General features: G+C 38.9%; 1 protein-coding gene and 2 long non-coding RNA genes across 4 annotated transcripts; 2 read left to right on the top strand and 1 right to left on the bottom strand.

Annotated features, from left to right (window-relative positions):
• The first annotated feature begins 5,526 nt into the window (after positions 1–5,526).
• On the top strand, positions 5,527–7,505 carry LOC140928871 (bone morphogenetic protein 2-B-like). Its single transcript, XM_073378677.1, has 2 exons — positions 5,527–5,842; positions 6,277–7,505. The coding sequence occupies exons 1-2, from the start codon at positions 5,623–5,625 to the stop codon at positions 7,047–7,049; spliced, it is 993 nt and encodes a 330-aa protein (XP_073234778.1). The 5' UTR covers positions 5,527–5,622; the 3' UTR covers positions 7,050–7,505.
• Positions 6,599–17,688, bottom strand: LOC140928873 (uncharacterized). Of its 2 annotated transcripts, XR_012164673.1 has the most exons (4): positions 17,401–17,688; positions 15,610–15,655; positions 12,662–12,697; positions 6,599–6,739 (listed from the first exon to the last, which is right to left on the bottom strand). It is a non-coding gene; the product is annotated as an uncharacterized lncRNA (long non-coding RNA). The 2 variants fall into 2 exon arrangements; XR_012164672.1 differs by lacking the exons at positions 15,610–15,655; positions 17,401–17,688 and adding an exon at positions 13,385–13,568.
• Positions 17,689–20,841: 3,153 nt separating this feature from the next.
• LOC140928875 (uncharacterized) lies at positions 20,842–24,800 on the top strand. The gene is made up of 2 exons (XR_012164675.1): positions 20,842–20,940; positions 21,685–24,800. It is a non-coding gene; the product is annotated as an uncharacterized lncRNA (long non-coding RNA).
• The last annotated feature ends 1,137 nt before the right edge of the window (positions 24,801–25,937 follow it).

Genomic DNA, 25,937 nt, shown 5'->3' with positions numbered 1-25,937 from the left:
TACCCCTTTTAAAGGCCAACATTTTGCCCTAAGCCAGAAGTAAGTGTTAATGTTGACAAAGGGGAAGGGTATAAGGTGGTCAGTTACCCAGACACCTCAACTGATCCTCTTTCCCGAAAAAGGCAGGAGTATCACGGTCACATCAAAGGCTAAAGAATTTGTACTGTTGGAAATAGCAAAACGGTTGTTGAATGGCCGCATGAAGATGTCTGCAAGAGAGACCTGAAGGCCTTGGTCATTGATATCAACGGATGGGAAACCTTGGCTTCAGAGCGTTCAACTTGGAGGCAGGCAGTGCAGCAAGGCCTTTACGAGTTTGAAAATACACTTGCCGAACAAGCTGAGACAAAGAGACAAACGAGGAAGGCCCGAAACCAGGGAGATAGACCAGCAACTGACCACATCTGCTCACTGCGTGGAAGGGACTGTTATTCCCGAATTGGTCTTTTCAGCCACACAAGGCGCTGTTCGAGAACCACCAATCAGAGCGCAACACCATAGTCTTTCGAGACTAAAGGATGCCAATATATGTTTAATCCGGGGGGGGGGGGGGGATGTTTAAATGCGATAAACGCCGGGGATAAACATTAATCAAAACAGAAACAATAGAAAATTTTTTTTTGTCCATTTATTTTGCCCTTTTGTCCTTAATTTAAGAGGATAATCTTGATAAGATTAGACTGTTCACAGTCCTCTATTTTTCCGTAAGATCATCGAGATCGAACGCTTTGCGTTACGGGCTGCTATCTTGCATGAGTGTCAAAACTACTTAGGGGGCGGGGGCGGTTTGGGAGGAGCCCTCCCTAGAGCTATAATCCCCGACGCCCGCCCCCTCGGTACATTGGAAAATCAAGATAGCCGTGACGGTAAGACGCGGTATATCTTAACGATCTCACGAAAAAATAGGGGACTGTGAACAATCTATCATAGTCTCTGGGAGTATTCTAAACGTTTCCACTGTTCATTTGAATGGCATTTGACACCTCATATGATGTTATCTATCGAAACCTGTATTATGCGGACACCCCGTATTAAGCGGACATTACAGCATTACTCGAGGGTGTCCGCTTAACACAGGTTTCACTGTATGCAGGAAATATTAATGACTGATGACTGCCCCCAAACAATAAAATACTTTCACGATGGCTCTAATAGATTACTTCAGAGGAAACGCATCTTCATGTTTGTGTGTTTGCGTTGTTTTTGTCCAGAGTTCCAATTAAAGTCGAGCTTGAAATCAAATTCAATAGTTTGATTTCTACTTATAGTAGTTATTTATGAAACATTTAGCCTCACTGTTTACGTAAATTATTTGACAGTTCATATTTTTGTTTTGGACATTTCTGTTGTGGCAATACTAATCACACAAAAAGCACTTCGACAAGGTCTTTTTAACAAATAATCTAGTCCAAGGACGGGTCTGCTTTGTGGGGGAATTGAATTAAAGTACTAGATAGTAAGTTTGTTTACATTCTCAGTTTGAAGAATTACTACAACTAGCCCTGGAAAAAAGTTTCTTTACGTTTTCTTTCGAAGAAAAGTTACCCTAAAACTATAAGCATGTTACACTATGAAGCAAATAAAGACTTCGGTCATTTCCAACAACTTGTTATCTCAAACTTACGGTTTATAGTAAACCGATAGTTTAGAATTTCGACATTTCCTGATGTGGCAGCACTGTCCTCTGTGAAGGGATTAAAACTTAAAGCAGTCGTTTAACATACTTGACACTTGCTAGATCAGATGTCAGCAAAATAGTCCGGTTTAAACAATATCTGAAATCACGCCACTTTTTTTCTTTGGGATTCGAGGAGCACATGTTTGTCAGCTGAAATACTGCTGCCAAGTACTACCGGAAAATAAAGAAGATTGTTTTAATAGTTGAAAATAACAAAAATGGTAATGTTAATAATTAATAAATAATAATAATAAATATTATTATTATAGATTATTGAATTATCTGAGAGGAAAATCCAACTTAAAAGCAGTAGTAAAGGATTTTAATTTATCTTTCTTTGAGAATTCATTGTTATATTTTATTTTCCTAAATACTTAATGAAATATTGTAAGCATTGGAGCCCAAAACCTCCATCAGCACTCCAATGCAAACATTGAAAATTCACATCATATCAATAAAACCATGTCTTGAAAACTTTTTAAAAAATGTTTTATTCATTGAAATTGTCATTTTCTTACTATTTTCATTACTCTGGGTCGATTAGCCCAAATCATAGGTTGGTTGCATGCCCAGACATATGTATGTACTCTGTCAGTTGTAGTTTAACCGTAATCCACGGTCACGGCTAACCCGGGCTTTGAATCTAGTTTTGCATTGATGACGTCCTAAATAGCCTGGTTTTTGGCGACGAATTGAAGCCGTCTCCTCGAGTCGTACAGTCCCAAGAGGCTTTCTTTGGCTGGAATTGTGCGACTCTCGGAGACGGCTGAAATTCCTGCTTAAAGCTTCCAGACAAGTTATTGAACGGCGAAGAGTAAACCTCTAGAAACCGCTACGGCAAATTTTCGAGTGTCTGCTCTGGGGCCATCCTTTGCGTGTCTTTTGTTCCTGTAAACAACCGAGTAGGGAAAATAGCCAATAAACATTCCTATTTTGAGAGAGGTTTAGCTCCCATTTTGACATCCCGCCAAGGTAATTAACAATCATGCTTGTGCGATATCTAGGGTCAGTCATCTCTGTTAGGACTCTCTCTTTTAAGAATACCTTTTGTTGATTGGCAGTCCTTTTATTTATTTTGCCCAAGCAATGACAGTCAATTAAAACCTCATAATAGTTTCAGGGCCTTGATTTTTTAGGGAGACCACTTGAAACGAAGTAGGAAATCTCGGGAGAGGTCCAACCTTGCCCTCACGATTTTTTTTATATCGGTAGAAAAGAAAGTGGATTAGCTGGGAACAAAGTTAAGAGGGTAAGATAACTACCGTATTTTCTTAATTTAGCATTGAGACTCTAAGAAGCCTCCTGGTTAACCTCAGTTTTAAGCGCCAAAAAAGAGAAATAAGCTCCCCAACTTCCATAAAGCCTGCAAGCCTAACGTAGACGGAATTTTTAAATATGCGCTGTGTACATGGGCTGTGTCACACATACTTCCGCATAAAGTATTTCAGTTAAAACTATGAACTGTCAAAAATGATGAATAAAGGTAATTATTAGAAAAAAGATAAGAAAAAAAGAGAAACCTTCAGCCCCCAGGTCGGAAGTTCTGATCGATAGTGAATAAGCCCCCGAAGATGTAAACAGAGGAAAAATGGTATTTGCATTCGCTCGGACAAGGAGCACCCATTCAGCTTCATCTTGCTCTGATCTAGCTCCAGGCTCTCCAGTGGGGTTATACTGGGAGATTACAGGGACCGCGGAGAGGGAGGGGCTGATAGGGCTATAGCCCTACCACTTTTTTGCTGGGATTTATTTCTAGGGCTGCAGTTGACCTGGAAAAAGTTATCGTGGAATTATTGGATTTTTCCCTATAAGGTGGACGGTTAGAGCCAGTTGTTTTCGACGAATCCTTGAGAACTATGCAGTTCTTATGGAAGAGTGGGATATTTGCTTGTCCGAACGATTACAACCCGATGTGCGTGCAAGGATAATAGGATGTAAGACCTAAATGGAACGATTTGACTTTTTCTTTGGTTTGCATCTTGGAGGGCAGCTTCATTCCCACGCCGATAAGCTATCTAAGGATCTTGAGGGTACTAAGGTGGCTGCTGTCAGTGGACAAGGCCTGACATTGGCATATCTAACAAAGGAGTCGCTCAAAAAAATGCCTAGTGATCAAAGCTTCGACCATTTCTATGCTAATATTTCGCGCAAGAGCGAAGGCCTGCTTGGTAAACCACCGCTTCCACTGAAAGCGATGCACTTCGGCCAGGTTGGTGCTGGTGCACCAAGCTACCCCAAACTGCCAAAGATCACTTTAGAACGGTCTATTATGAGGCTGTTGATCTTATCGTCAGTGCTATCTATCAGGAAAGCTTCAGCTCCTACGCCCAGATGGAGACCCTTTTGGTTAAAGCTGCTAATGGTGACGACTATGAGGCAGAGTTCAAGTTTCTTGAAGCATCATACAGAGAAGATGTTGATACAGGGGCGCTACCTGGGCATGCAACTAAGTATTTTGGAAGTTATGTTATAGGAGAAAAAAGCATGTTTTGACGAAATCCTGTTGGCGGTGTCAAAGTTTCCAAAACTAAGAGAAAGCCCAAACTATCTGTAAGCTGCCTGCTGTAAATCCTGCAACCAGCGCTACTGACGAGCATTCATTCTCATCTGCACAGCGTCTGAAGACGTGACTTCTATCTAGGATGGGTGACCTAGCAGTGTTGAACGGTCACAAGCGGAGAATAGACAGTGTCTCTATAGCTACACAGGAGTTTGTTTCCTGCAATAAGAATCGCAAGAGAAGCTTCGGCACTTCGGGCAACTTCAAAAAGTAGCAACCTCAGAAGGTTTATTTAACATATTGGCTATATTGGATAGTATATTACGTGTGGACGTTTATGTTATATTTGTTGAGGTGGTAAATAAGGTGGCGCGCAAATGCAAGATAAATGGCGAAACATCGACCTGAATGTTTCTTTATACTGGCCAGAGTTTTTAGCCCTACCACCTTAAAATGGTCTCCGCGGTCGCTGGAGAAGAGGAAGCGATAAAGTGCGAAGGAATGGAAAGAAGGAATAAAAGTTCATCGATGAACAAGAACTAGGAATTCAGTATGGCAGTCCTTGTCTGTCCTTGGCGAAAGGAATTTATTGGTTTCCTTTCCCGTGCTCATACCGGTCATTTAAAGGGGGCGCGGAAGGGTTTGCGGTAATGCGGTCTTGCGTTCTTATTGCTGCGGTTTTGCGGTAATTTTATTTCAAAGTACGGCATATTGCGGTTTTCAGAGTCTTAGCGGTATGCAGTTATGAGCCTGCGTGACCTGCGTTCGGGCCTGCCACAGCTAAGCTCTCCCTAGTTCCACAGTCGCGGACCATATTGCGCAAACATGATTAATGACATTAACCTTTTTATCCAATGATATGTAAACATCTCTACTTAAAAGGCGGATCTGTAGTCTAGACAACGCCAACTTTATCTAATTTGTAACTGCGGTTTCGGTATTTGGGTACGCGGTATTGCGGTTTTCTCGCTCTTCCAAGTGCAGTATTGCGGTTTTCGGACCCCCCCCCCCCCCTTCACCCCCCCTCATTCAGATGAATTTTGTCCTGTTGTTTTAGCCAGATATTGAATAATTTAAAACTAATAAGCTATCCCAAAATGTGAAAAGAGAGACAAAAAAATATATCAATAAATTTCAATGTCCCCCAAAAAGCAAAAAAAAAAAACAACGACAAAACTCGATAGCTTTTATGTACCCCGCCAGTATGGCAGAGTGTAAGTGTCAGATATCGTTTGACAAAAGGTTCTTTTTTGTCACCTTACTTCACGTGATCGGTACACTAAGTAAAAACCCAGAAAAAAAATTGATTGGTCAAGATCCATGGAGGTCTTTGAGGGTGGTAAACAGAGAACAGCCTTTTTGTCTGGGAATCATTTTGCGGGTGTTAACGTATTTGAAAGACGTATTCCCCACAGATCAGCTAATCAGTATCGGAAATAAAAAGATGAAGCTTTGCCTGTCCTTTTTACTTTTCTCCTCTCAAGCCTTCATGGCTTGCTCAATAGCAATCGGAGACGAACGGAAGGTGACCGAAAAGGAAGACATATCTTTTGAAGGGAACAAGACTGAGACTCCATCATTCCTTTCGACATTCTACGAAGAACTCGTAGAAGAAAATGAAGCTCATGGAATGGCGTATTTTCTGGAGAGTTTCCAAGCACAATGTAAGCTATTCTTATTTAATTGCAACTAGTAAGTTTTCGTTTATTGTTAAGTCAACATTGGCAGGACGTTATGGGCTACTGACATTGGTGATGTCTGGGACTTAAACCAGAGCTTCAGATAACGCGAAGTTTATCTCTAATGGTTGATCTTCTTTGCACGCAACATTTTAATAGTTTCATTAACAGGCCATAGATGATTTTCTTGTTTATACACAGAAACGTTCATTAGTTGAAGCAGCGTCGACACCTAAGTTTATTTTCTCTAGGATAGCGCATTTTGTCATGCATCAACTACAAAGGTGGGTCCATAATCAAAAGAAGGAAAAAACTGTTTGTGGCCCAGTTCAGTGAAAATTTGAAAGTTTAGCGATTGCTAGCATTACTGAGAAAATGATGAAAGACGGAATTGGAAACAGCATCAATTTCCTTTGTAGGGAATCAAGAAACAGACGAGTTTTTGCTGCCGCCACATGTCAAAGCACAAGCAGGAACTATTCGCAAAGCAGAGATTTTCCTCTCAACCCACCAGTTAGGAGCCAACAAGAAGCTGACGGTGTCCATTCACGAGACACGAACAAGTGTGAAAATGTCTTCCCGACAACTGTCTTCGCATCAGTCAGGCTGGTTGTCTCTTCCTGTGACCAGTATTGTTAAACGGTGGATCGCCCGTAAAGATGCACCGTTGAGGTTCAAGGTTTTTGTCAAATCAAGTGGTGGATTTGCAACCGCTATCACAGATGATGTGGAAATTCCCAAGGTTTGGCTGGTTGTCTACAGCGAAGCCCAGCAGGGAGAGGCCTTTCCTTATTTGGCTTTCAATCTGAAGACTAGCGGATCCTCTGGTAGTAGAATGAGACGCGACAATTCACCCTCAAAGATGGCCGCCAACGAGAATCCCTGCAGAAAGGAAGACATGGTCATAGAATCACTCGAATTCGGTAAGACAGCTAAGGTCATTTATCCCAGAACCTTTAACGCATACCAGTGTTCCGGAAACTGCTCCAGCAACACTGGAAAGGCACGATTTATCAACCACTCTATCCTAAAGGCGTTCGTGTCGCAGAAAAACGGAATCAAAGGCAAAGATGGGTCGTGCTGCATTCCTTCCAAGCTGAAGCCGATAACCTTGATTTTAGTCACTGACAAAAAAGGCTACCTGATTAAAACTATTAGGGATATCGTTGTGGAGGAGTGCGGATGTTACTAAAAGCTCTCCAATCTGGTGTTATTTGTGGTGTGCATGTAAAAGCATGCCTCGTCAAAGATTAGAGCGATATATCTAGATTACGTGAAGGGGACAGTGACTTTGCCATCATTAATTTTCTTTACATGAGCAGCCGTACACACTAGATACGGAGGTCTAGGGTAGTTTCTTAAACATAAAATATGACTGTAGTGGGTTTTCCGCGAACAGGAACAACAATGGCGTTTTGTCTGCATAAAAGTGGTATATTACACAGAAATAAATAATCAACGAAATAACTATTTTTTCTGTGTTCACCGATTTTGAGGATTCGTGAACACGTCTGTCTTACATCATGATAAAGCCAATAATAACCGCGTTTTAAAGCTTAAAGGGGGTATAGTAATTATTACAGTTTTCATGTCTCGTGGTGAAGTTCATGTTGTACAAGGGTAAATCAAAATAAACAAGATATTACAAGCTCGTGAGGGATTTCCTTTCTATTTGTCCACAAATAATGGTTTGATTTCCTCAATCCACCAGCTAGAACACTATACACCCATTTCGTTCTAGAGCCCTCGTGGATAGCTTCATTTAACGCTAAGGCAACTCAAGCCGTTTACTGAAACAACCCGATTAATTAAGTTAGTCTTCTGCATGAGCTTGCGACATAAAGACGAGTTTTATTTATTCCTCTCTATTCCTTTTTTTTTTCCTACCCCAGAGATATTAGCTTTACGCTGGGTACTTTATAAATCCAAAGATTGAATTAAGGTGATGCATTTATACATGTATGTGCGACAGCGCATAATGAAAGCCTCAGACAGATTATTCGTGATAGCATTCGAACTACACTTGATAGCCGGTTAAGTCTTACAGTCGACGCCGCTTGAAGTCAAAAGATTAGGGTACTCCGTACAATGAATTCTTTTCAGACCGTCACTGGCAGTTTCTGTAACCACATTTAAATACGACAGCGAAGTTCACTACTGAATAGAAACAAAATATCCATAATAGCGATCGAACCTGGATGATAGCCTGGAAACGTAAACTCTGCGAGCAGAGGTTTCTCTCTTGCATGGCTTTTCTCGCGTTTACAAAGTCGTTCGCATGAAGGAAACGTCAATTGAAGCTCGGTACTAATTACCAGTGAGGATAGCAATGTACATTGACATCTGGGCGCGGATAATCAGAGAGAAGTAGTATTCTGGACATAAAAAGACAGCATCAATTTTGAGTTTCATTTTTCTGATTTCTCATGATTTATGTTTAGCCTTCTTCAGTTTGCAGCACTTTCTTATTTCGAATAGTGAGCGGCTTTTATCGGCTTTCCGATGTTTTCGTGAGACTCGCGATTCTTCTTGAGAATCGCGTCCGACTAAAGTTGTGCGATATGAGCACCTAATATCCTGCTAGTAACAGTAGGCGGACAGAAGTCATTAACAAGATAGGCTAAGAATTTCGCTTATCATCTGGCAGAAACTTATGGACCGCGATCAAAACCACAAATGGCATTTCTATTACAAGCTGTAAATTTTGCTGCAGCATTAATCACTGAACCCACCTTTCTTGGGACATTCATTTACTTATACCCCGTCCATTTAGAAATAGTGGAGCACCCACCAATACTCTACAAGTGTTGACGCAATACTAAATGAATCGACTGGGTTGTTTGAGAATATATACTGTATTATTCGGCCTTTGTTCTAGCATCTTGAATTTCAGTCTTAAAAAGGAAATGAACAGAATTGCCCAAAATTACCAACGAGATTAACTCATACCTTTGTCTATCATTTGGCAGTCACATAAGTATCAACCAAGATCATTTGCTTCAGATAAAGGCCTCTACCTCACGAGAAAGAGTTTAGCAAATAACAATATGCCACAGGAGAATACTGTACTAAGCAGCTTCCGTTGACAATTGTCTTTCATCCCCCCTCTCTGTAAATCGAGAGGTAAGCTCCATCAGGTCTTGCTTTTAATGCTGTTCCAACTTGGTAATGGTGACTTATTTGTAAACAACATGTCAGTTAAATTGTCCTTCATGCCACCTTGACCTCATTTTCTGTTGCTTTGTTGTTTAACAACAAACAACGTTGAATTAAAATAGTAAACGCTACGATTTCAAACACTGGTTGACAGTTAATAAAACGTTAATGGCACAAAAAAGTATCGCATTATATCAAAGGCTGTATTGTTCACGTCCGCTGAGACTCTACTTTCATTACGATTAATCAGCGATTTAAAAGCAAGATGAGTCACCTTGAGCAGCTCAGTACAGCAGCCGGCACCACAAAGCATTGCAGAGTAACGTTCAGTGGATTTTAATGTAGATTCAGACCTTGAATACCTCTAACAACAACGAAGAGGAGCAGCAAGGCACAGATAGTATCTTGCATATCCTGCGAGTGAATGGAAGGGAAACTATGTGTGGTGTCGGAAGTCCTGAGACACTCACTGAGCTTCAACAAACTCCTTCGAAGATCTTAATCGTCACCTGTATCTGTTTTCCCCTAAATTTCAAGCCAGCAGACTTTTTGACCACTACCGCATGGAAGCGAAGTCGAGAGAGGATTTGCGCTCCCAATAACAGCATTTATTAAGGCCTTTTTTAGCCAGTAACTGAGCAGATGCCAAAACCTAAAATGAATTGAGAGAAGTGCAGACTCAAGTTGATTATCATTGTGACAAAATACAGGAATATTTGAGAATCACAGCCACCGGAATAGTTTTCGTGTCGATGGAATCCTAGAGGAATCTGATAAAAACTGCAAAGAAATCAGTTGAACGTATAACAAAATGGCGGTGGAATATCAACTAAATCTTCCTTTCGACGTACAATTTGAGACTGGTTATCGTACAGGCACACTTAATCGCAGACGCTCTGCAGAAAACTCCTTATAAACTTGTGCCAGTACAGGTTTTTGCCGCTTGGTAAGCTAAAAGCAAACTTAATCCTATGTTGACGTAAAAGTGGGAAGCATCATGATTTATTAATGAAGATTTCACTGATGCTACAGTATTCGAAGGCTTTAGATCTACTGCCCTAGAAAACGCAAGCAAAACAGTCCTCAAAGATTGCCTACTTCGTTCGTGTTGGATACATTCTCAGTCTAGTTTAATTCAGATAAGTTGACTCCCTCAATCTAAGCAATCGCTGTGTGTGATTTGTCGGTTCTGATTAAGTCAATATGCACTGTTAGACTAAGAATTCTCTTTACATTCATACGCCTCATGGCCAGCTGTATGATAGAGCCATAGTTAATACAAAACAAATACTATAGCACGCAGACTCCTACTTCGAAAAAGAAGAAAACGGAAAACATTTTACCCGACTGCAATCAAACAGGATGACTTTAACTTGCAAATTGAGGCTTTCAAAAAAGAACCTTGTGGTTCCAGAAGCTGCCAACGAAGTTGACCAGTTAACTCACTGTAATAAACCCAGCCTTGCGAGAGCACGTCTAGATTCGAAAAAATTTCTACTTATTACCTTAGTATGGTCAAAGTTGCTTTAGAGTTTCGTCCAAGGACAGATTTCAAACCCGAGCATTTGCACGGTTATTGAGCCTACGACAACGGGTACAATAACTGAATCAAGTGCTTCTCCAAGACCAAAAACCAAAACTGCTAAACCAAACCTGTTCTTTGATCATTTTCAAACACTAAATGTAAACGCGTTTGATGCACAGTAAATGCTAAGGTCACCAAGCACAAATTTCAAACAGATTTTCTTTCGAAAGATAGTTTTTCAAAACTTCAAACACAAGTAAATCGTCCTCTCTGTAAATATTATTCTATCAAATTGCTACTCGCGTTGGGACGAAACTAGCCGCAAGCTTCGAACTATTTAAGTCCCACCACACATTCTTCTGTCAAAATCACCTCAAACCTCAACAGTAATAAACAACGACACATCACAGATTTTACGCGCACTGAACTTTCCACAACAAGAACAAAATAAGCAACAGCAAGTCGTTCATTGAAGGTGCTGCTATTGAATAAACCTCTTGTCCTGAGTATGATGAAATGCTTTTGAACTGTGCTCTTTCACTGTTCGTATAAAAGTGCGTCCTTAAAAAGACAACAGCAGTATCAACAGACGAGGAAACAAAAGAACCTTCCAATGAATGACATGAATTGCGCTTGGGACGTGTAAAAACTTTAATTAGCCACTGAATTATTTGGATAGTTATGTGTATCAACCGTCTTGAATGAAAACATTCGTTGAGATTTTATGGTCAAAACTCATGGCTTAACTATGCGATTGCAATAATTGCGGTTGTTTTCCGTCATCGAATGTAAATAAATTTGTACCCACGCTTTGCAACAGCACTTACAATACAATCATAGAACATTTCGAAAGCATGAATTAGCAACTGACTAATCAGTTTCATTTATTTTACAATCATTAGAAAGCTCAGGACATGGTTAGACTCTACACATTTGATGACTATTTGTAGTTGCAAGAACTGAGTAAATTATCCAGCAAAAACCTATGAGCATTCAGATTGTTTTGAAAGCATTTTGAGAGACGGGCTTTGAACCCGATCGCATTTCAACTGTCATTAAAACATTTTGGTCACAAGCATTGGATATTGCTGCCACCTAATTTGCTTTACTTCAGTCGCCATGGTGGCAGCCGAAAATATATGGTCAATAATGATCTAAAGCATCTTTAGCCTACGGTGCAGGCCTTTAATTGGAGGGAGGAGAGCACACAAGAAAAAGAAGTCATTCATGATGTGGTGCACGCGCGAGTTATTGGGCCTGTGTCACGCGTTTCTTCCCCACATGGTCTGGCAAGGGACGATGGAAACAGTCGCCCCCTCCACCTCCCCCACTTCGACATTTCACCTTGTGCCCACCCTCTTAACTGCACTTTGTACTCTCCCCAAATTTTCCTATGCTTTGAACATAAAAAATGGCGACTAAAGGGGATACTGAACGCTCACCCGAAAAATACAACTCCATTGGACTGAGGCTGATGCACCCTCAATCTGTTGGTCACTGTTCGAGATTGCCCCCACGTTTAGTCGATTAAAACCACTTTGAGTTTGCTTCCGGCGCAAGCTTTCTATTCCTGTTCCTACTAGAATCGCAATACATGAAATTAGGCAGAAATTTCTGACAGTCTTCAACCGCCAATTCTCGGACTTTTAAAATGCTTCATTCAGAATGCCCAACAGATTCCTGGATTTTACTATGCGATAAGAGCCAAGGCCAGAGATATCCAATGTTTTTCCATAAAGCATTCTTATTACCGAATTTGATTCGGTTTGAAGTATCATTGTATTTTTCAGTGTAAAGAATAAAAGATTTATTCGATCCGTTGTCCGAAAAGGTTCACTTGTATACAAGCCAGTTTTTTAATGATTAACACACTACTCAAGGCCTATCCCACTGGATTATGTACAGCTCATAAGCTTTTTTAAAAGCTGTATGAACGAATAATTTGAAATAAACTAAGAAAGAACACTCTGCTTTAAGTACCTTTTTACTCAAAATTGGGACACGATCATGTCTTCCCACTGAAGAAGACTTAGCTTCAGAGGAAAGACCAGTTACGAATTGGCTTTCTCAAGACGATTGTAGATAGTAAAGAAGGTGTAAGATTTGGTTTAGATTATACTCACCAACCATAATCCAAATCTTTTTTTCTTCTAGTTATTCTGAAAGACAACACGGTTAATTAGTGTTTGTTCAAAGTAATGGCATTCAAAAGGTTTTTGCTACCTTCCAGATTGATTGAATAAGTTGGCTAACGGTATTTAGTAAGGTTAGAACGAACTTGGTTCTGTCTGAATTGTAAAGCTAGCTTATATCTGTGCATCTACGGTGCAAAAAGGAAGCCAAGAAAAAGACGAACATGCTGGAAATTTGGACTAACCCATCTACAAATGTTACCGTTATGGGTTGATTCCAAGTTGTTTCTAAATAAATTATCGCCTTTTATAATGAAAGATATTCATCACGCGATAGAGTTGAAGACCAGCACTACGCAATCGAAACGTCGTGATCTATTACAACAAAGTGAACACTGTGAAACAAACGATAAACGAACCGTATTGTAAGGCATCATTATACAAATGATTGCTAAGTGGTTGCCGCATCAGATTTCCTAATCATTTTCAACAGCTTTTGTGGGTATAGCAAAATAAGAGCAACACTGTCAGCACCTAACAGTTTTTCATATTAGTATTCATCTTACTAAGCATACAATGCCATACCTGTACTAATGTTTTAAACTTATCCCTGGCTTAACACACAAAACCACTCGTCGAACTATTAAAAACAAAGGCGCCTTTTGTGTTCTACCTATTCTTCATGACTCTTCCATTGTTATTGTGATAGCTTACCGGGCAGGAAAGGATGCCCACGGTTTCGCAGTCTTCGCAGTTATCCCCTTTAGAGTGGTAAAAACAGACCGAAAACCAAACTACAAATCTTGTCTCTCTGTAGTTTCATAAAATTTTCGTAAAGGACCGTTCCCTGCCTCTAAAGTAAAACCCGATCGGTCCCGGGTGTCGAACACTTGAAACTCGTTTTAGCATTATTCATTGGCTGTAACAAAAGCAGACCAATTGAAATAGGTGTGACGCAAGCAAGGATACGAATGACGTTGAACATATACGATTTCCACTTTAGAAATCATTGATATGCTGGAGTCAAGATAAAATAGTTTACTTTTTGACGGTGCTCTGCTGCAGTTAAGACTTAAATGTTCTGAAGCTGAGGCACGGAAAAAACAGTTCACTGAAACAGGAGCTAGTTAAGATAAGTCAGCTGAATTATCACAGTTTAATAATTTGTTGAATTTGTTTGTTGGCTTTTCATCTTGATAGCACTGAATCTTCAAGAAAGCAATACTGCCAACACTAACCGACCAAAAGTATGACTCCACCGTAAGAACTATGACAAAGACGCAATACTTAAACAACCGTAATCACATGATCACTAACGACGAGCACTCTCGCCAAGTTCTCGATTCTAACCCGTAAACGAAACACAGCAAAGAGCAAAATTCCGCTTTCTGTTATTCCTGGGATCAATAATCATAGGATCAAAATAAACTAAGTTATGAAATTTGAAGGAAATTCTTAAAGGAGGCTTCTCTTGAACTACTCATTACAAAATATGATAATAAATAAGAAATTATTGTCTTTTACTAATTCATCACCATGCATTTTAAGACGACATAAAGCATATTGCCATCATTAATGATTAGCACAAATCTCTGTGTGACTGCATTCGAGTGCACCATATGTCTGCAAACTGGGCACGCAAGGTACTTGCCTTAGCTATGGGTACGAGTTGGTAGCGAAAATCACCAAAGAAATCAGCTGCTGGCCAAGTATACAGCAATGAGCAGCGATGCTTCAGTCTTGCCTGACATCGACTATCCTTTAATTGTGCTCGTAAGTCTTAAATCATTATACCACCTGCTTTATGACAAGATCGACGGAAGACATTTTACTCTTAAGCAGAATCGTTCGAAAGAAAGCTTTAAAAATGGCACGGTATATATACCCCAACACTTCAGTCGAGCCAGACGTTGTTATCTTCTTTCTAGATGAAAGTTGTATGCCGTTTAATTTTTAAAAACACGTCCTACACCCACACACGTGTCAGAACTCTCTGTATTGCAAAAGAAAATGGAAGGATATTTTATTTTTTCGAATTACTAAAACACATTCGAAACTGTGTTTCTATGACGTTTGAGTCCACTGCTTGTATCCAATGAAACCGCAGTTATCAGGAGTAGTTGTGAGGTTGTCTAAGACCGAACTAAATAAACTGCATAAACTAGTGCTCATAATATTTAAAAACTTCACGTAAGAGTGCAGTCAAAACTGTACATCAGCCATAAACAAAAACGGACAGATTTGATTCTTGAATTTCAATTTTGAATCTATAGTGGTGGATACTCTTGTAGTCTAACTTATTTATTTGGAAGACCACATTTTACTCTTGATGTTTCACAACAACGGAAATCGCACAACACCGCTCTACCACTTTTGTCTTTCAACTGCGTTTCAAGTTAAGTTCCTCTTACTGAGTTAAAGCCGCGGGAATTGATTGATGGAATGGCCTATCTAATGGGAATCGACCGAATAACTTCTTTAAACCAGCATACGACAGTTAAAATGTCGCTATGGTGGTAGTGAAACATAGAGAAATGTCGCTGTTATTTTTTTTTTGCCTTCTACAGTGTACATGAATCACTCGGTAGCCGTTTTGGTTCAAGAAAGGCTCTAGTAAAAAAGGCCAGTTGTTCTACGCTACAATAGGAATGTTTTAACATAAAGTAAAATTTAACCACTTAAATAATTATATGCTATCTACGGCTGAAAACTTAACTTGAATTTTATGGACCGCAAGAAAGCATTGCTCATGATAGCTTTATATCACTAAAATTATGTTTACAATAATTTTATATGTGGCTTTCAGACATGAAAGTTTTTCAACAGATTTTTGCTATTGCTATGCGAAGTAAAAATACTCAGAACAGTCGGTTAAGTAATAATTGCATTGGCCAAGAAATCTATAATTATGATAACATAAGAACATATATTTTACTTACCACAATCCAACCGGGTGCAAACTCTGTGTTTTCAACTTTGATCGTTCTGAAAGGCATAATTGTTATAAGTTGTAGTCAAAAGTAACAATAAACGTCCGGTTTTCGGTCATAGTATGCTGAATTGACGTTCTGTTACATTAAATTAAAAAAGCAGGACCACAAAAATAATTCATTGATTACTCTAAACTTTCATGACGTCACGCAAAAAGTGGCGTGAGTAACGGAGTATCCAAATTTGGAAAAAATTACAAAAGTAAGCCAAATCACGTGATAACAATCAAGGTGAAATAGCTTTTCTTTACTATAATGTGAAATGACTTTGCTCTCTTTTGTCTTGAAGGGATTGTTTAAATGGCTTTTTTCTAAAATTTCATACAAATAAAAATCGAATTAAATTCCAACAAAAAAACGAATTAAATAAAATTTCAATCTGTCTCTGATAGATACATACTAATTTCAAAAAGCATCAAAAGACTTTCCGCCTTATTGAAACAACCTTGTACTGTTATATTTATTATTTCTATCGAACGAAAGTTTTTACGTTAGGAAGTTAATAAAGTTTAAGATAATTCTATTATTTGTTATTATCGCTTGTTTTTTCGGCTATTGCAGCGAAATGTCAATCCAGACGTTTCCATGCGCCCACGAGAGACTACAACCACATTCTTTCATCCATTGAAGTATCTATTGCATAAGAATATTTGAGACTGAAATTTGAAATTTCATCCTATTTTTACCTTGACTGAAAAACTTGAAAAGGCCTTGACCTGCAAATCATGTTGGATCGTAAATGGTTCATCAAAGTTGTCAAAAGCATTTTGAAAAACATGTCAGATAAGAAGCCAAAAACAATGTCGAATGGCAAAACTATGAGAACCTTTCAAAGGCAGTCGCCACATGGTGATTCTAATGTTTTGGAAAACAAAAACGAAACAAAATACTAACAAACAAATAACCGGTTGTTTTGGAGGAAATTCAGTCGTTTCCATTTGCCGAAAAGGGAAGATTAATCTTCTCGTTTCAACCGGTCAGACCGGAACTTCGCGAATAACATTTGCTTCATGCATACTTACACCGCTACTATCTCATATCCAAGACCGGCAGCCATAAGTCTCAGGGTCCCGTCTAGGGCCCAAAACAGTGTCGTTCCAACTAAGGAAAAATTTGTACCGGCATTTTCACGCCATCCAAAAAAAATAATAGGTAGCACTACAAAACTCGCTTTATATTTTTGTTGATCGATTTGCACGTGCTCTTGCACGCGTGCCCTCTTGGCCTTGTGGTAGAAACAAGAAACCTCATATCATCTTGCAGGCCGAGACTGTTATTAAATGATAGTCAGGACGTCCGTGATGAACAACTTGACCGAAAACAACAAACACGTTGAAATTAGAATTAAAGACCATCCATTTAAGATAAATATTATTAGAAAGTCGATAAACGAGTCGACAGGAGATGTAGGAAAGTAAACATTTTTGCCTCATTAACATGGGTAAGTTTGATAGCTTACTTGCATGGAAAGGAAAATGCAGTGTGTCCGTTTAATTGGGAAAACTTGATTTCAAATTTCAGTGCAAAGTGTTAGCTTTGGATGCAAACTCTGATTTACTGAATTAATTCAGCTATACGACTTGCAAAACATTCACTGACTATCGTTTCAAACAAAACTGACTTGTAAGTTTTGCTGGACTAACCGAATTATCTTAATTTATTTACAACTGCTAAAACTACACAACCCTTCAAAACAGGGATAAAAGTCAGTCATTGATCGTAAAATAAAGAATAACTTACCCAATCCCCAATGCCAATTGTTGGCAAAAGCTGATGAATTCCAGGTGATATTTTGTCCATTTAGAAATGATAGAGCGGAGTTTACAGCCTACGATAGGCACTAATGTAGATGTGATTTCAGGGTTAAAGGCAAGCTGGGCACTTTTGCCGCAGTCCGTGTTTGCCATTAAGGTTGACATTATTTTGTTGGACGCTCATAAGACTGATTCTTGTAACTTTTTTTAGAAACGTACAGGTTCGGATACGTTACGCGGGTAAGGTACCAGCCTCGGGATCTGCTCTACTAGGGGTGAAGACTGAAAGTATTCATGTGACTGCGGAAGTTTACTTCATCATACGTCATTTCATTATGTAATGTAAGAAGCATTATGTGAAAACTGATCTTCGGGCCGTCATAAAATGGAGGACACAAAGCATACTCTTACGTGCGAATGTCGCAAAGCTTAAGATCAGAATTGTGTTGTGGCGAAGAACCTGTTTTCTTTTAATTTTGTATGTTTGTTTGTCTGTAATTATGCAATCACCTAGTGAGGGTGAAGGATGATAGAATCTTAAAAGGACATATGGAGACATGATTTTTTGTCGCTGATAACCTTTTGCCGGAATCTTTTCTATTCTAAAGATTTTTGTTACTGCTTAAATAAATAAATTTAGTGACAAAAAATTGTAGAAAATTGTCGGGGTTACTATGGCTACGACATGAAGTCAGAAGTGGCGAGATGTCGGGTGGCCGATGGTAGTTATCCTTCTTTCCTGAACAAAAAGCATAAAATGCAGAACAAGCGGCGTAAAATGTTTTTAGTCAAATGTGCCAAATGTCTGTGGTGACATTTGGATGTATTGAGATAAAAGTTAACATGCCTGTGTCTGCTCGACGTTAAAGGCGGAATGGAAGGTCAGGTTCAACTATGCATGTTGTTGCCCCTAATTTTCCGCTTAATGCATGGGTAAAAGGAGTTTGGCATTGTCCTTCCCTTTATCCTTAGATCTTTAGATATGTACAAACAATAGACAATTGTCAATAAAAAGAAAAAGGAGCAAGGTGAAGTAAGTGCTAGAGTTAGGGCAAGTTTAAGAGTGAGTGAATGCCATCTGAAATTCGCTGTGAAATAAAGACTCCATTCAAGCGACCACCAATGCAAGGATCACCACATAGAAACTTCAATTGGGGTGTTTGGGTAACTGACCACCTACCCCTCCCATAAGGCAACATTTTGCCCTAAGCGAGAAGTAAGTGTTAATGTTGACCAAGGGGAAGGGTACAAGGTGGTCAGTTACCCAGACACCTAGCACCTCAGTTGATCCCCTTTGCCGAAAAAGGCTGGAGTATCACCGTCACATCAAGGGCTAAAGAATTCGTACTGTTGGAAATAGCAAAACGGTTGTTTAATGACTATGAAGATGTCTGCAAGAGGGACCTGAAGGCCTTGGTCATTGATATCAACGGATGAGAAACCTTGGCTTCAGAGCGTTCAGCTTGGAGGCAGGCAGTGCAGCAAGGCCTTTCCGAGTTTGAAAATACACTTGCCGAACAGGCTGAGACAAAGAGACAAACGAGGAAGGCCCGAAACCAGGCAGATAGACCAGCAACTGACCACATCTGCTCATTGCGGGGAAGGGACTGTCATTCCCGAATTGGTCTTTTCAGCCACACAAGGCGCTGTTCGAGAACAACCAATCAGAGCGCAACACCATCGTCTTTCGAGACTAAAGGATGCCAATATAAGTTTAAACGAGATAAACGTGAATCAAGCCAGAAACAATAGAAAAAATTCTTTTGTCCATTTGTTTTGCCCTTTTGTCCTTAATTTAAGAGGATAATCTTGATAAGATTTGGAACCTTAACAGCTAACGTGTTTTGAAGATTTGTGTTTGTCTCAGTTTTACCTTTCTAAAGCTGTTTTTATATACATAGTCCGTAGTCCGTGTTTTACACCCAGTCCGCAGTCCATGTTTTATACTGACCGATACTATTTGATTGCTGTCGCAGATTACATTTTGTAACGTTGTTTTTAAAGCCAGTTTCTTCTAGATATCTGACAATAGATAAGATGCACTTCTCTACGCTTGGAACTAGATTATATTTAAAATAGCGATTGCTGATCAGGCTGACTTAAGCTCCTCTCCAGCCCAGGCCCCCCGACCCTGTGCATAAGCTTTCTGACCTCTCTATTTTAGCTTTTTTCTCGATCTCTGCCTATGTATATGTGTTATTGCACATAGATGAGCTATTGAGTGTTACAGGTTCTTTAACCATTGATGGAACGAGTTTCACCTTTGGTATTAAAAAACGACAGGTGTCACAGTTTTGTCCATAGTGAGCCATTCTGAGCTTATATTGTTACGCAACCAGTAGCAAGACCCATATTATTGGCCCCGCACACCCGGGGTTTCTATCCACACAACTTATCCAGACATTACAATAAGCAGTCTTACATTTAGCGCTCATAATGATAGCTGCTAGTTTTTTTCACTAAGAGGTTTTAAATTTTACATCTTTAGTTTTGTTGTCAACAGCTGCTGCTGTTAATGGAAAGCGCGTGTCCATACAATATTTCCACAAAATCCCTTCAGAGGCTTCCTTTTTCGTTTTAAAACAAAAGCTGAATTGTGTAAAAGCATAAAAACCTTGATTTGTCTAAGTTATATTCTACATTTCTATTTGCTAGGCTGGCCACGTTAATTTTCTTCCACGTAGAATTTAAGTCGAGCATCAGTGCAAGGTCAAGGTAAAACACCATTTTAATTTTAAGCCCGTTTTCCAGTACTTTCCAATGACAACGAACAATTCTTGACATTTTGCAAAGGATCAAAGTGATTATCAACATTTTAGGTTAAGTGCTTTTTTGCTAGAAAAATCTAAAAAGATACCTGTTGAAAAAATGTTTGGAAAATTTCCACTGTTCCTTCTTAACCTTGGCAAGAGAAATAAAATAAACAGCATTCATAGCTCGACTACTGTCAACTTAAAAGCCAATTTCTATATAAATAAATTGAAATATAAAAAAACAAAAACAAAAATCTAGGACAGAACTAAATACTCCACTATGCAATGTTACAGCAATCAAAAGAGGCGTACAAAAAGATGAAACTGCATCCGACAAATTTTGGCAACATTTGCTTCATTTAGCGACGGACCATAAAAAAGGTTATGGGGGGGGAGGGGAATTTTCGAGCCGCAGGAATTTTTTTTGTTATCAAATTCCTTGTATGAATTTTTTTTCAGGCATTAGCATGAATATTTTTTAGGATTAATTGGCGTGCATGAATTTTTTTTTCATTTAATTTTCCCTTGCGCGAATATTTTTTTTTTGTACTTCGCCCCCCCCCCCCCCCCGCCCCCACACCCCGATAAATTTTCTAATGGTCCGTCCCTTAGGCATTGTGGCTAATCGGGTAATTTATGACAAGACATTGAAACCGAAGAGTCCCGGATGTTATGATTGAATGTACACCCGATGGACCGGCTTTCTCTTGTCATTGTGGATTTGCACTCGTGTAATCTACGCTGAAGGCCTTGTCCTAGCGGGGACTTAGTAGGTTAGTATTAACTGGATTTACTTCTGTTTACTAGTTTTTTTCTTCCTTCCTTTATTCTTTGTAGGTTTCTCGTCTTGTTCGTCGCCCCTATTTCAGCCGTTTATTTCATCCATACTTTGACTAACAATTCTTAATTTAAAGGTATGGTTCGCGCACGAACCTGCCCGGCATTTTCATATGTATAGAGACTAATTTCCATTAAGTTGAACTGGCTTGATTAGCGACTTGAATCTGCGGGTGATATGAGTTAATTCATCGTGACAGTTTCTTTACGGTACAGTCAGGAGTGATAGTAGTGATCACGAATCAAATTATCACCGAAGACATTTCTGCACTGACTTTATCAACAACTTCTAAAGGGAGTACTGATGAAACATAGTTACACAAATAGTGTTAAGAAGAGCCAATATCAGTCCCACTTTTGCAAAAAATAAAGCTAGTATTATCTTCAAACTTTCTGTGTTTCAAAGAATTAAAACCCGGATACCGTGTAGTCAGCACTCTGTCATTTATGTTGAACTGCCACTGGCATAGATCTAAGATTTCACTGATCTATGAGAGCTAAAGGATGACATACTTTATGGCCTTAGTTCACTTTGAATTTGGCTAACTGTTCTCTTTGTGACATGCATGTTTCTCTCCGTATGGCGTTTCAATCTTAAGAAAACCTTATAGCCATGCCAGATAAAAGAGAAGTGAGACAATTTAACAGTGACATTTCTCCTCATTTGTCATTAAACCAAGCTACACTGTTCGGTCGGCTCTGACGCATGAAGTATTCAGTACTCCCAAGAAACTTGTGACATGTTTTCCGACGGATGCATCAAATACAGTTCGGATGTCTGAATACCTTTCTCTGGCTTGCCATTGTAAATACCATACAGAACTAAATGTAATTTGTCGAGCAGGTGAAACGAAACTCTTGCTGTATGAATATTCTCTTGAACGGCCATTGTTAATTGAGTTTTTTTCCGGCCAAGGGTAAATTGAAAGAGACGTTTTATCTTAATGAAGAGAATTCAGTCACTCGTTTGACATTTATTTCTCTTGTTTTTTTCGTTAAGTATTAAATTAGGTTTACCGTCGTGGCAATTACATGCATTATATTTTTCAAACCTTATCTTTAAACCTAAGAAGAGTTTTACGTTGCTGGCTTTATTTTTTTGTGTTGTTTAGTCAGGTTTGCTGGCTTTCACTACATCCTAAGCATGTTAAACTATATGATTATATATCTTTTGCCGGTAAACGAGTTACTTATATATGATAGTCTTAGATCATATAATGGTGCCAAAAAATGTATAACCTGTGTGTGGTATATTGAATTCTTTTTGCTGTGAATTAAGAGTTGTCTGTTGAAAATGTTTTCGCTCTAAGTGATTGCTCTCCGTAAAATTAACGTATCTAATCAAAGCTACCTAGAATAAGTGGCACTATCAAGAAAACCTATAAAGGATCATAGAGTTTGTCTGCTAATCTAAATCACTGCTAGTGGTTTCACTGTATAAAACGACTCATCCAGTTGTTTAGTGTACATCGACTGAATGTCTGATTGAGGTGAAATTTACACTTGGCGACTAACATCACCACATCCTCAAATACCATCTTTCTTTAAGTTGTGCTTATGCTAATGCCTTATCTTAAACGGGGTACGTTTCATCTGATGTTACAGCTCGGTTTATTTCGGCACTGATCGTATCTTTCATTGAGATGAGACTTGAATTTGGGAAATAGATGCATTCAAACATGGAATTGGAAGATATGTTTAATGGCGCTTGTTGAATTCTCTTTAATCTTGTGCGATGTAATCATGATGACTTATACAGTCATTTTGTAACCATTTTTATCAGGATGAACTTGCTTTCCTCATTTCTTGTCAACCTAAAACTATTGGAATTATTCTAAAATGTGTAGTCAAAGTCAACACACAATTTACGTTCGTCGTCAGCGAGATGATCTCTTGATAGATGCAATCAAACATGGAATTGGAAGATGTTTCAGGGGCACCCAGCGACTATATTCTGTAAAATAACTGTTCGAAGGAGCAAATATTGCCTAGAAATTTTGAAAGCTTGAGAAAAGCTTAAAATTTCTGTATAACTGTTCCATTCGTCTAAAATATATTTCTAATAGCTTAACTACGATTTTTGAAGGCTGTGTTTTCACATTTTAATATCAAGATATTGCGATTAGTATTGTTAAAAAAGGTCTCCTAAAACTTTCAGTATAAAGGCAAAACGTTCCCTATGGTTTTCTATGAAAGCACGGCTACTTCATGTCCTCGAGGGTAGCTAACACTTTCAGATGAGACGAATGAGAGCCAGCTAAAACTTTCGTGACGATCAAAGTTCCCCTAAGACATCCGGACAGATAAATAGTTCTTAGGACAACTCCAAATTGACCAAGCAGGCCTCTAAGGCATAGAGAAAACCATCTGAGACACTTCTGGCGTATTTGGAAACAACCGGTCGTTGGGTGCCCCTGATGTTTTTAATCTCGTCTGTTGAATTGTCTTTGATCAATCTTCCATGTGCAATGTAACAGGGGCACCCAACGAGAATATAGTTCAAAACCACTTAAACATAGCATTGTTAAACGTATTTTAGTATTTAAACGGTAGATATAGGCATATTTTTATCCCCTAAAAATTTTTCATCTTTTCGGATTTCCTAGCTGAAAGTCTAGTGATCCGAAAATTATAGGGATCAAAACTTACCTTTTCGAAAATTCCAGCCAGAGAAAAGGCTCCCGAAAATTCTAGGTGACCTTTTTAGGGTAAAAATCCGTTTAAAATGGGCAATTATGACATTTTTTAGATGCTCGAAAATCCTAGGAGAGGCAGGCAAGCAAGAAATTTTACAACAAATGTTCCGAAAATTCTAGATCTCAAATCGTCTTTCGAACAGATATTTTCCGAAAATTGTCGTTGGGTGCCCCTGATGTAATCATGATCACTCCTACAATCATTTTGTAACCATTCTTTATCAGGATGAACTTGTGTTTTTCATTTCTTGTCAACCTAAACTGGATAATTGCAAAATGTGCAGTTAAAGTCAAACAATTCAGTACGTTCGTCAGCGAGAGATTTTGTGGTGTTCTTACACTGTGAAAGGTAGTAACAATATTAAGTTTGTGAAGACGATGACCCCCGCTGTATGTAAAATTGTAACGCTTAATTGTTTACATCAGTTTTCACGGTTTAAATGGTAAAGGTAGCAGTAAAGCTGACACAAAATATCAGTCGGATTAAGTAAGCAATTATTTTCCGGTCCATGAAATTGTTCCAAGTGCTGAAGAAACTGTTGCAAGGCTGAACCACCTCTTTATGTTTTTTCACACGCCACCTTGAGTACCAATGAAAAGAGCAAATCGCTCGGGGAATGCTAAGATTTAATATTCCTAACTATATAATTAAGACCCTTTGTGTTTTAATAGCTTATGGCGTGCGGTTCCTGGCTATTTCATTGTCCACTGATTATTTTATTCATTTATACTCATCTGTGAAATGTTCTTTTGATTACGCAACCTGGTGTTTCATTTCCCTATCAATCTCTCATACTAACAATGCACGTTCACGTTCTATACAGTCTTCCCGTAGTTCGCTCGACTAAAATACTCCGCTTTTTATAATTATCTACTTTGCACTTATTTCAGATACATGGAAAATGTTTCAAGAGGATGTTCATCAGCATGCAATGTTGTGTGATGCCATACACTAATCACCTACCAAAACAGCAGCAGGTCTGACCAAAGAAACAGTACCTTTGCTTCTAAATTACAGCCGCTAAGGCTCTGCAGTGCTTTTGTGTGTTTTTATCTCCTGTATGAGGGAATTAAATGAATTTTGATTTGGTTTATTTTGATGTGGTTTATTTTGATTTATTTGGTCATTTTCATTCGGCTCGCCCTTCAACATGACACACCTGATGCCCCATTTTGTGAGTGGGTTTGAAGTAAGGAGTCTCTGGATCATATCCAAACCACCTTCACATATATGCAACGCTTTGCAATGCTTTAGGATTTAAAAAGTAAACAAACTACGATACAGAGGATAAAGTTCAAAACTATTAGGAAATGCCATCTTGAACAAATACCTCCATAACATTTTTGCACGTACATTCAGATGCCCTTGTCATCTCTGACATTTGAAACTAATTCTTTATTGTGGAAAGCTCAAGGTTCGTCGATTTATTAACAACCTTAGCCAAAATAAGTCCCCTGCCATGAAAAATCCTCTTAGAGAAGGAAGAGTGCGAACAGACGAATGTCATAGGTCGAAACTGAATTCACGCGTGGACAATGCACGTGTGTGAAGTGGAACAAAATTCGGTTTGAGTTCAAGGTCTTTGGACCGGCCGAGAATTGAGCCACTATAGACCTCCTCCCCCTCCGTCGCTTTCACCTTGAGTAGGAAAGGGGATAAATTATTTTTTCGGTTTCCCGTTGACCTCCTCCTCTAAATTTGTAAAAGAGTACCTTCGAACATAAAACAGAAAATAGAAAATGAGGTGATTAAAGCTAGTGAGGCTCGATACAGTTAATGATTATCAATATGTTTCTGTAACAATTTCTTAAGTCAGGGACATATAGAATACTGCATGGAAAGTGCAGGACGTACGGTATTTACGCAAGTGTTGTTGACGTATCAGAATTCGAAAAAGTGCGCGCAGCGAACGAGTGAGATTTCTGACACAAAAACAACGAGCACTTTCCATATGGTATTGCGTTGATTATATACATACTGAGATATTTCTCATTTTAGCCGCCTTTTCATTTCAAAACTTTCCAAAATTCTAAAATTTGCCGCTGGAAATGTACACCGTGAAATGACAAAGAAAACGAAGTAATAGCTTATTACTGGATAAGGATATGAGGCAATCTAAGAATTGCAAGTACTGTAGTGTTAACTTTTTGTTCTGGATGCAAAATTGAAAGTGGCTGATTTGCATGATAACTTAAGTCTAAATAGAAGACAAAAGTAGCTCCGATCAAAGGCACAA

Source organism: Porites lutea, chromosome 2, assembly GCF_958299795.1.
Source record: "Porites lutea chromosome 2, jaPorLute2.1, whole genome shotgun sequence".
Lineage (NCBI taxonomy): Eukaryota > Metazoa > Cnidaria > Anthozoa > Scleractinia > Poritidae > Porites > Porites lutea.
This window is presented reverse-complemented; position numbering and strand designations above follow the sequence as displayed.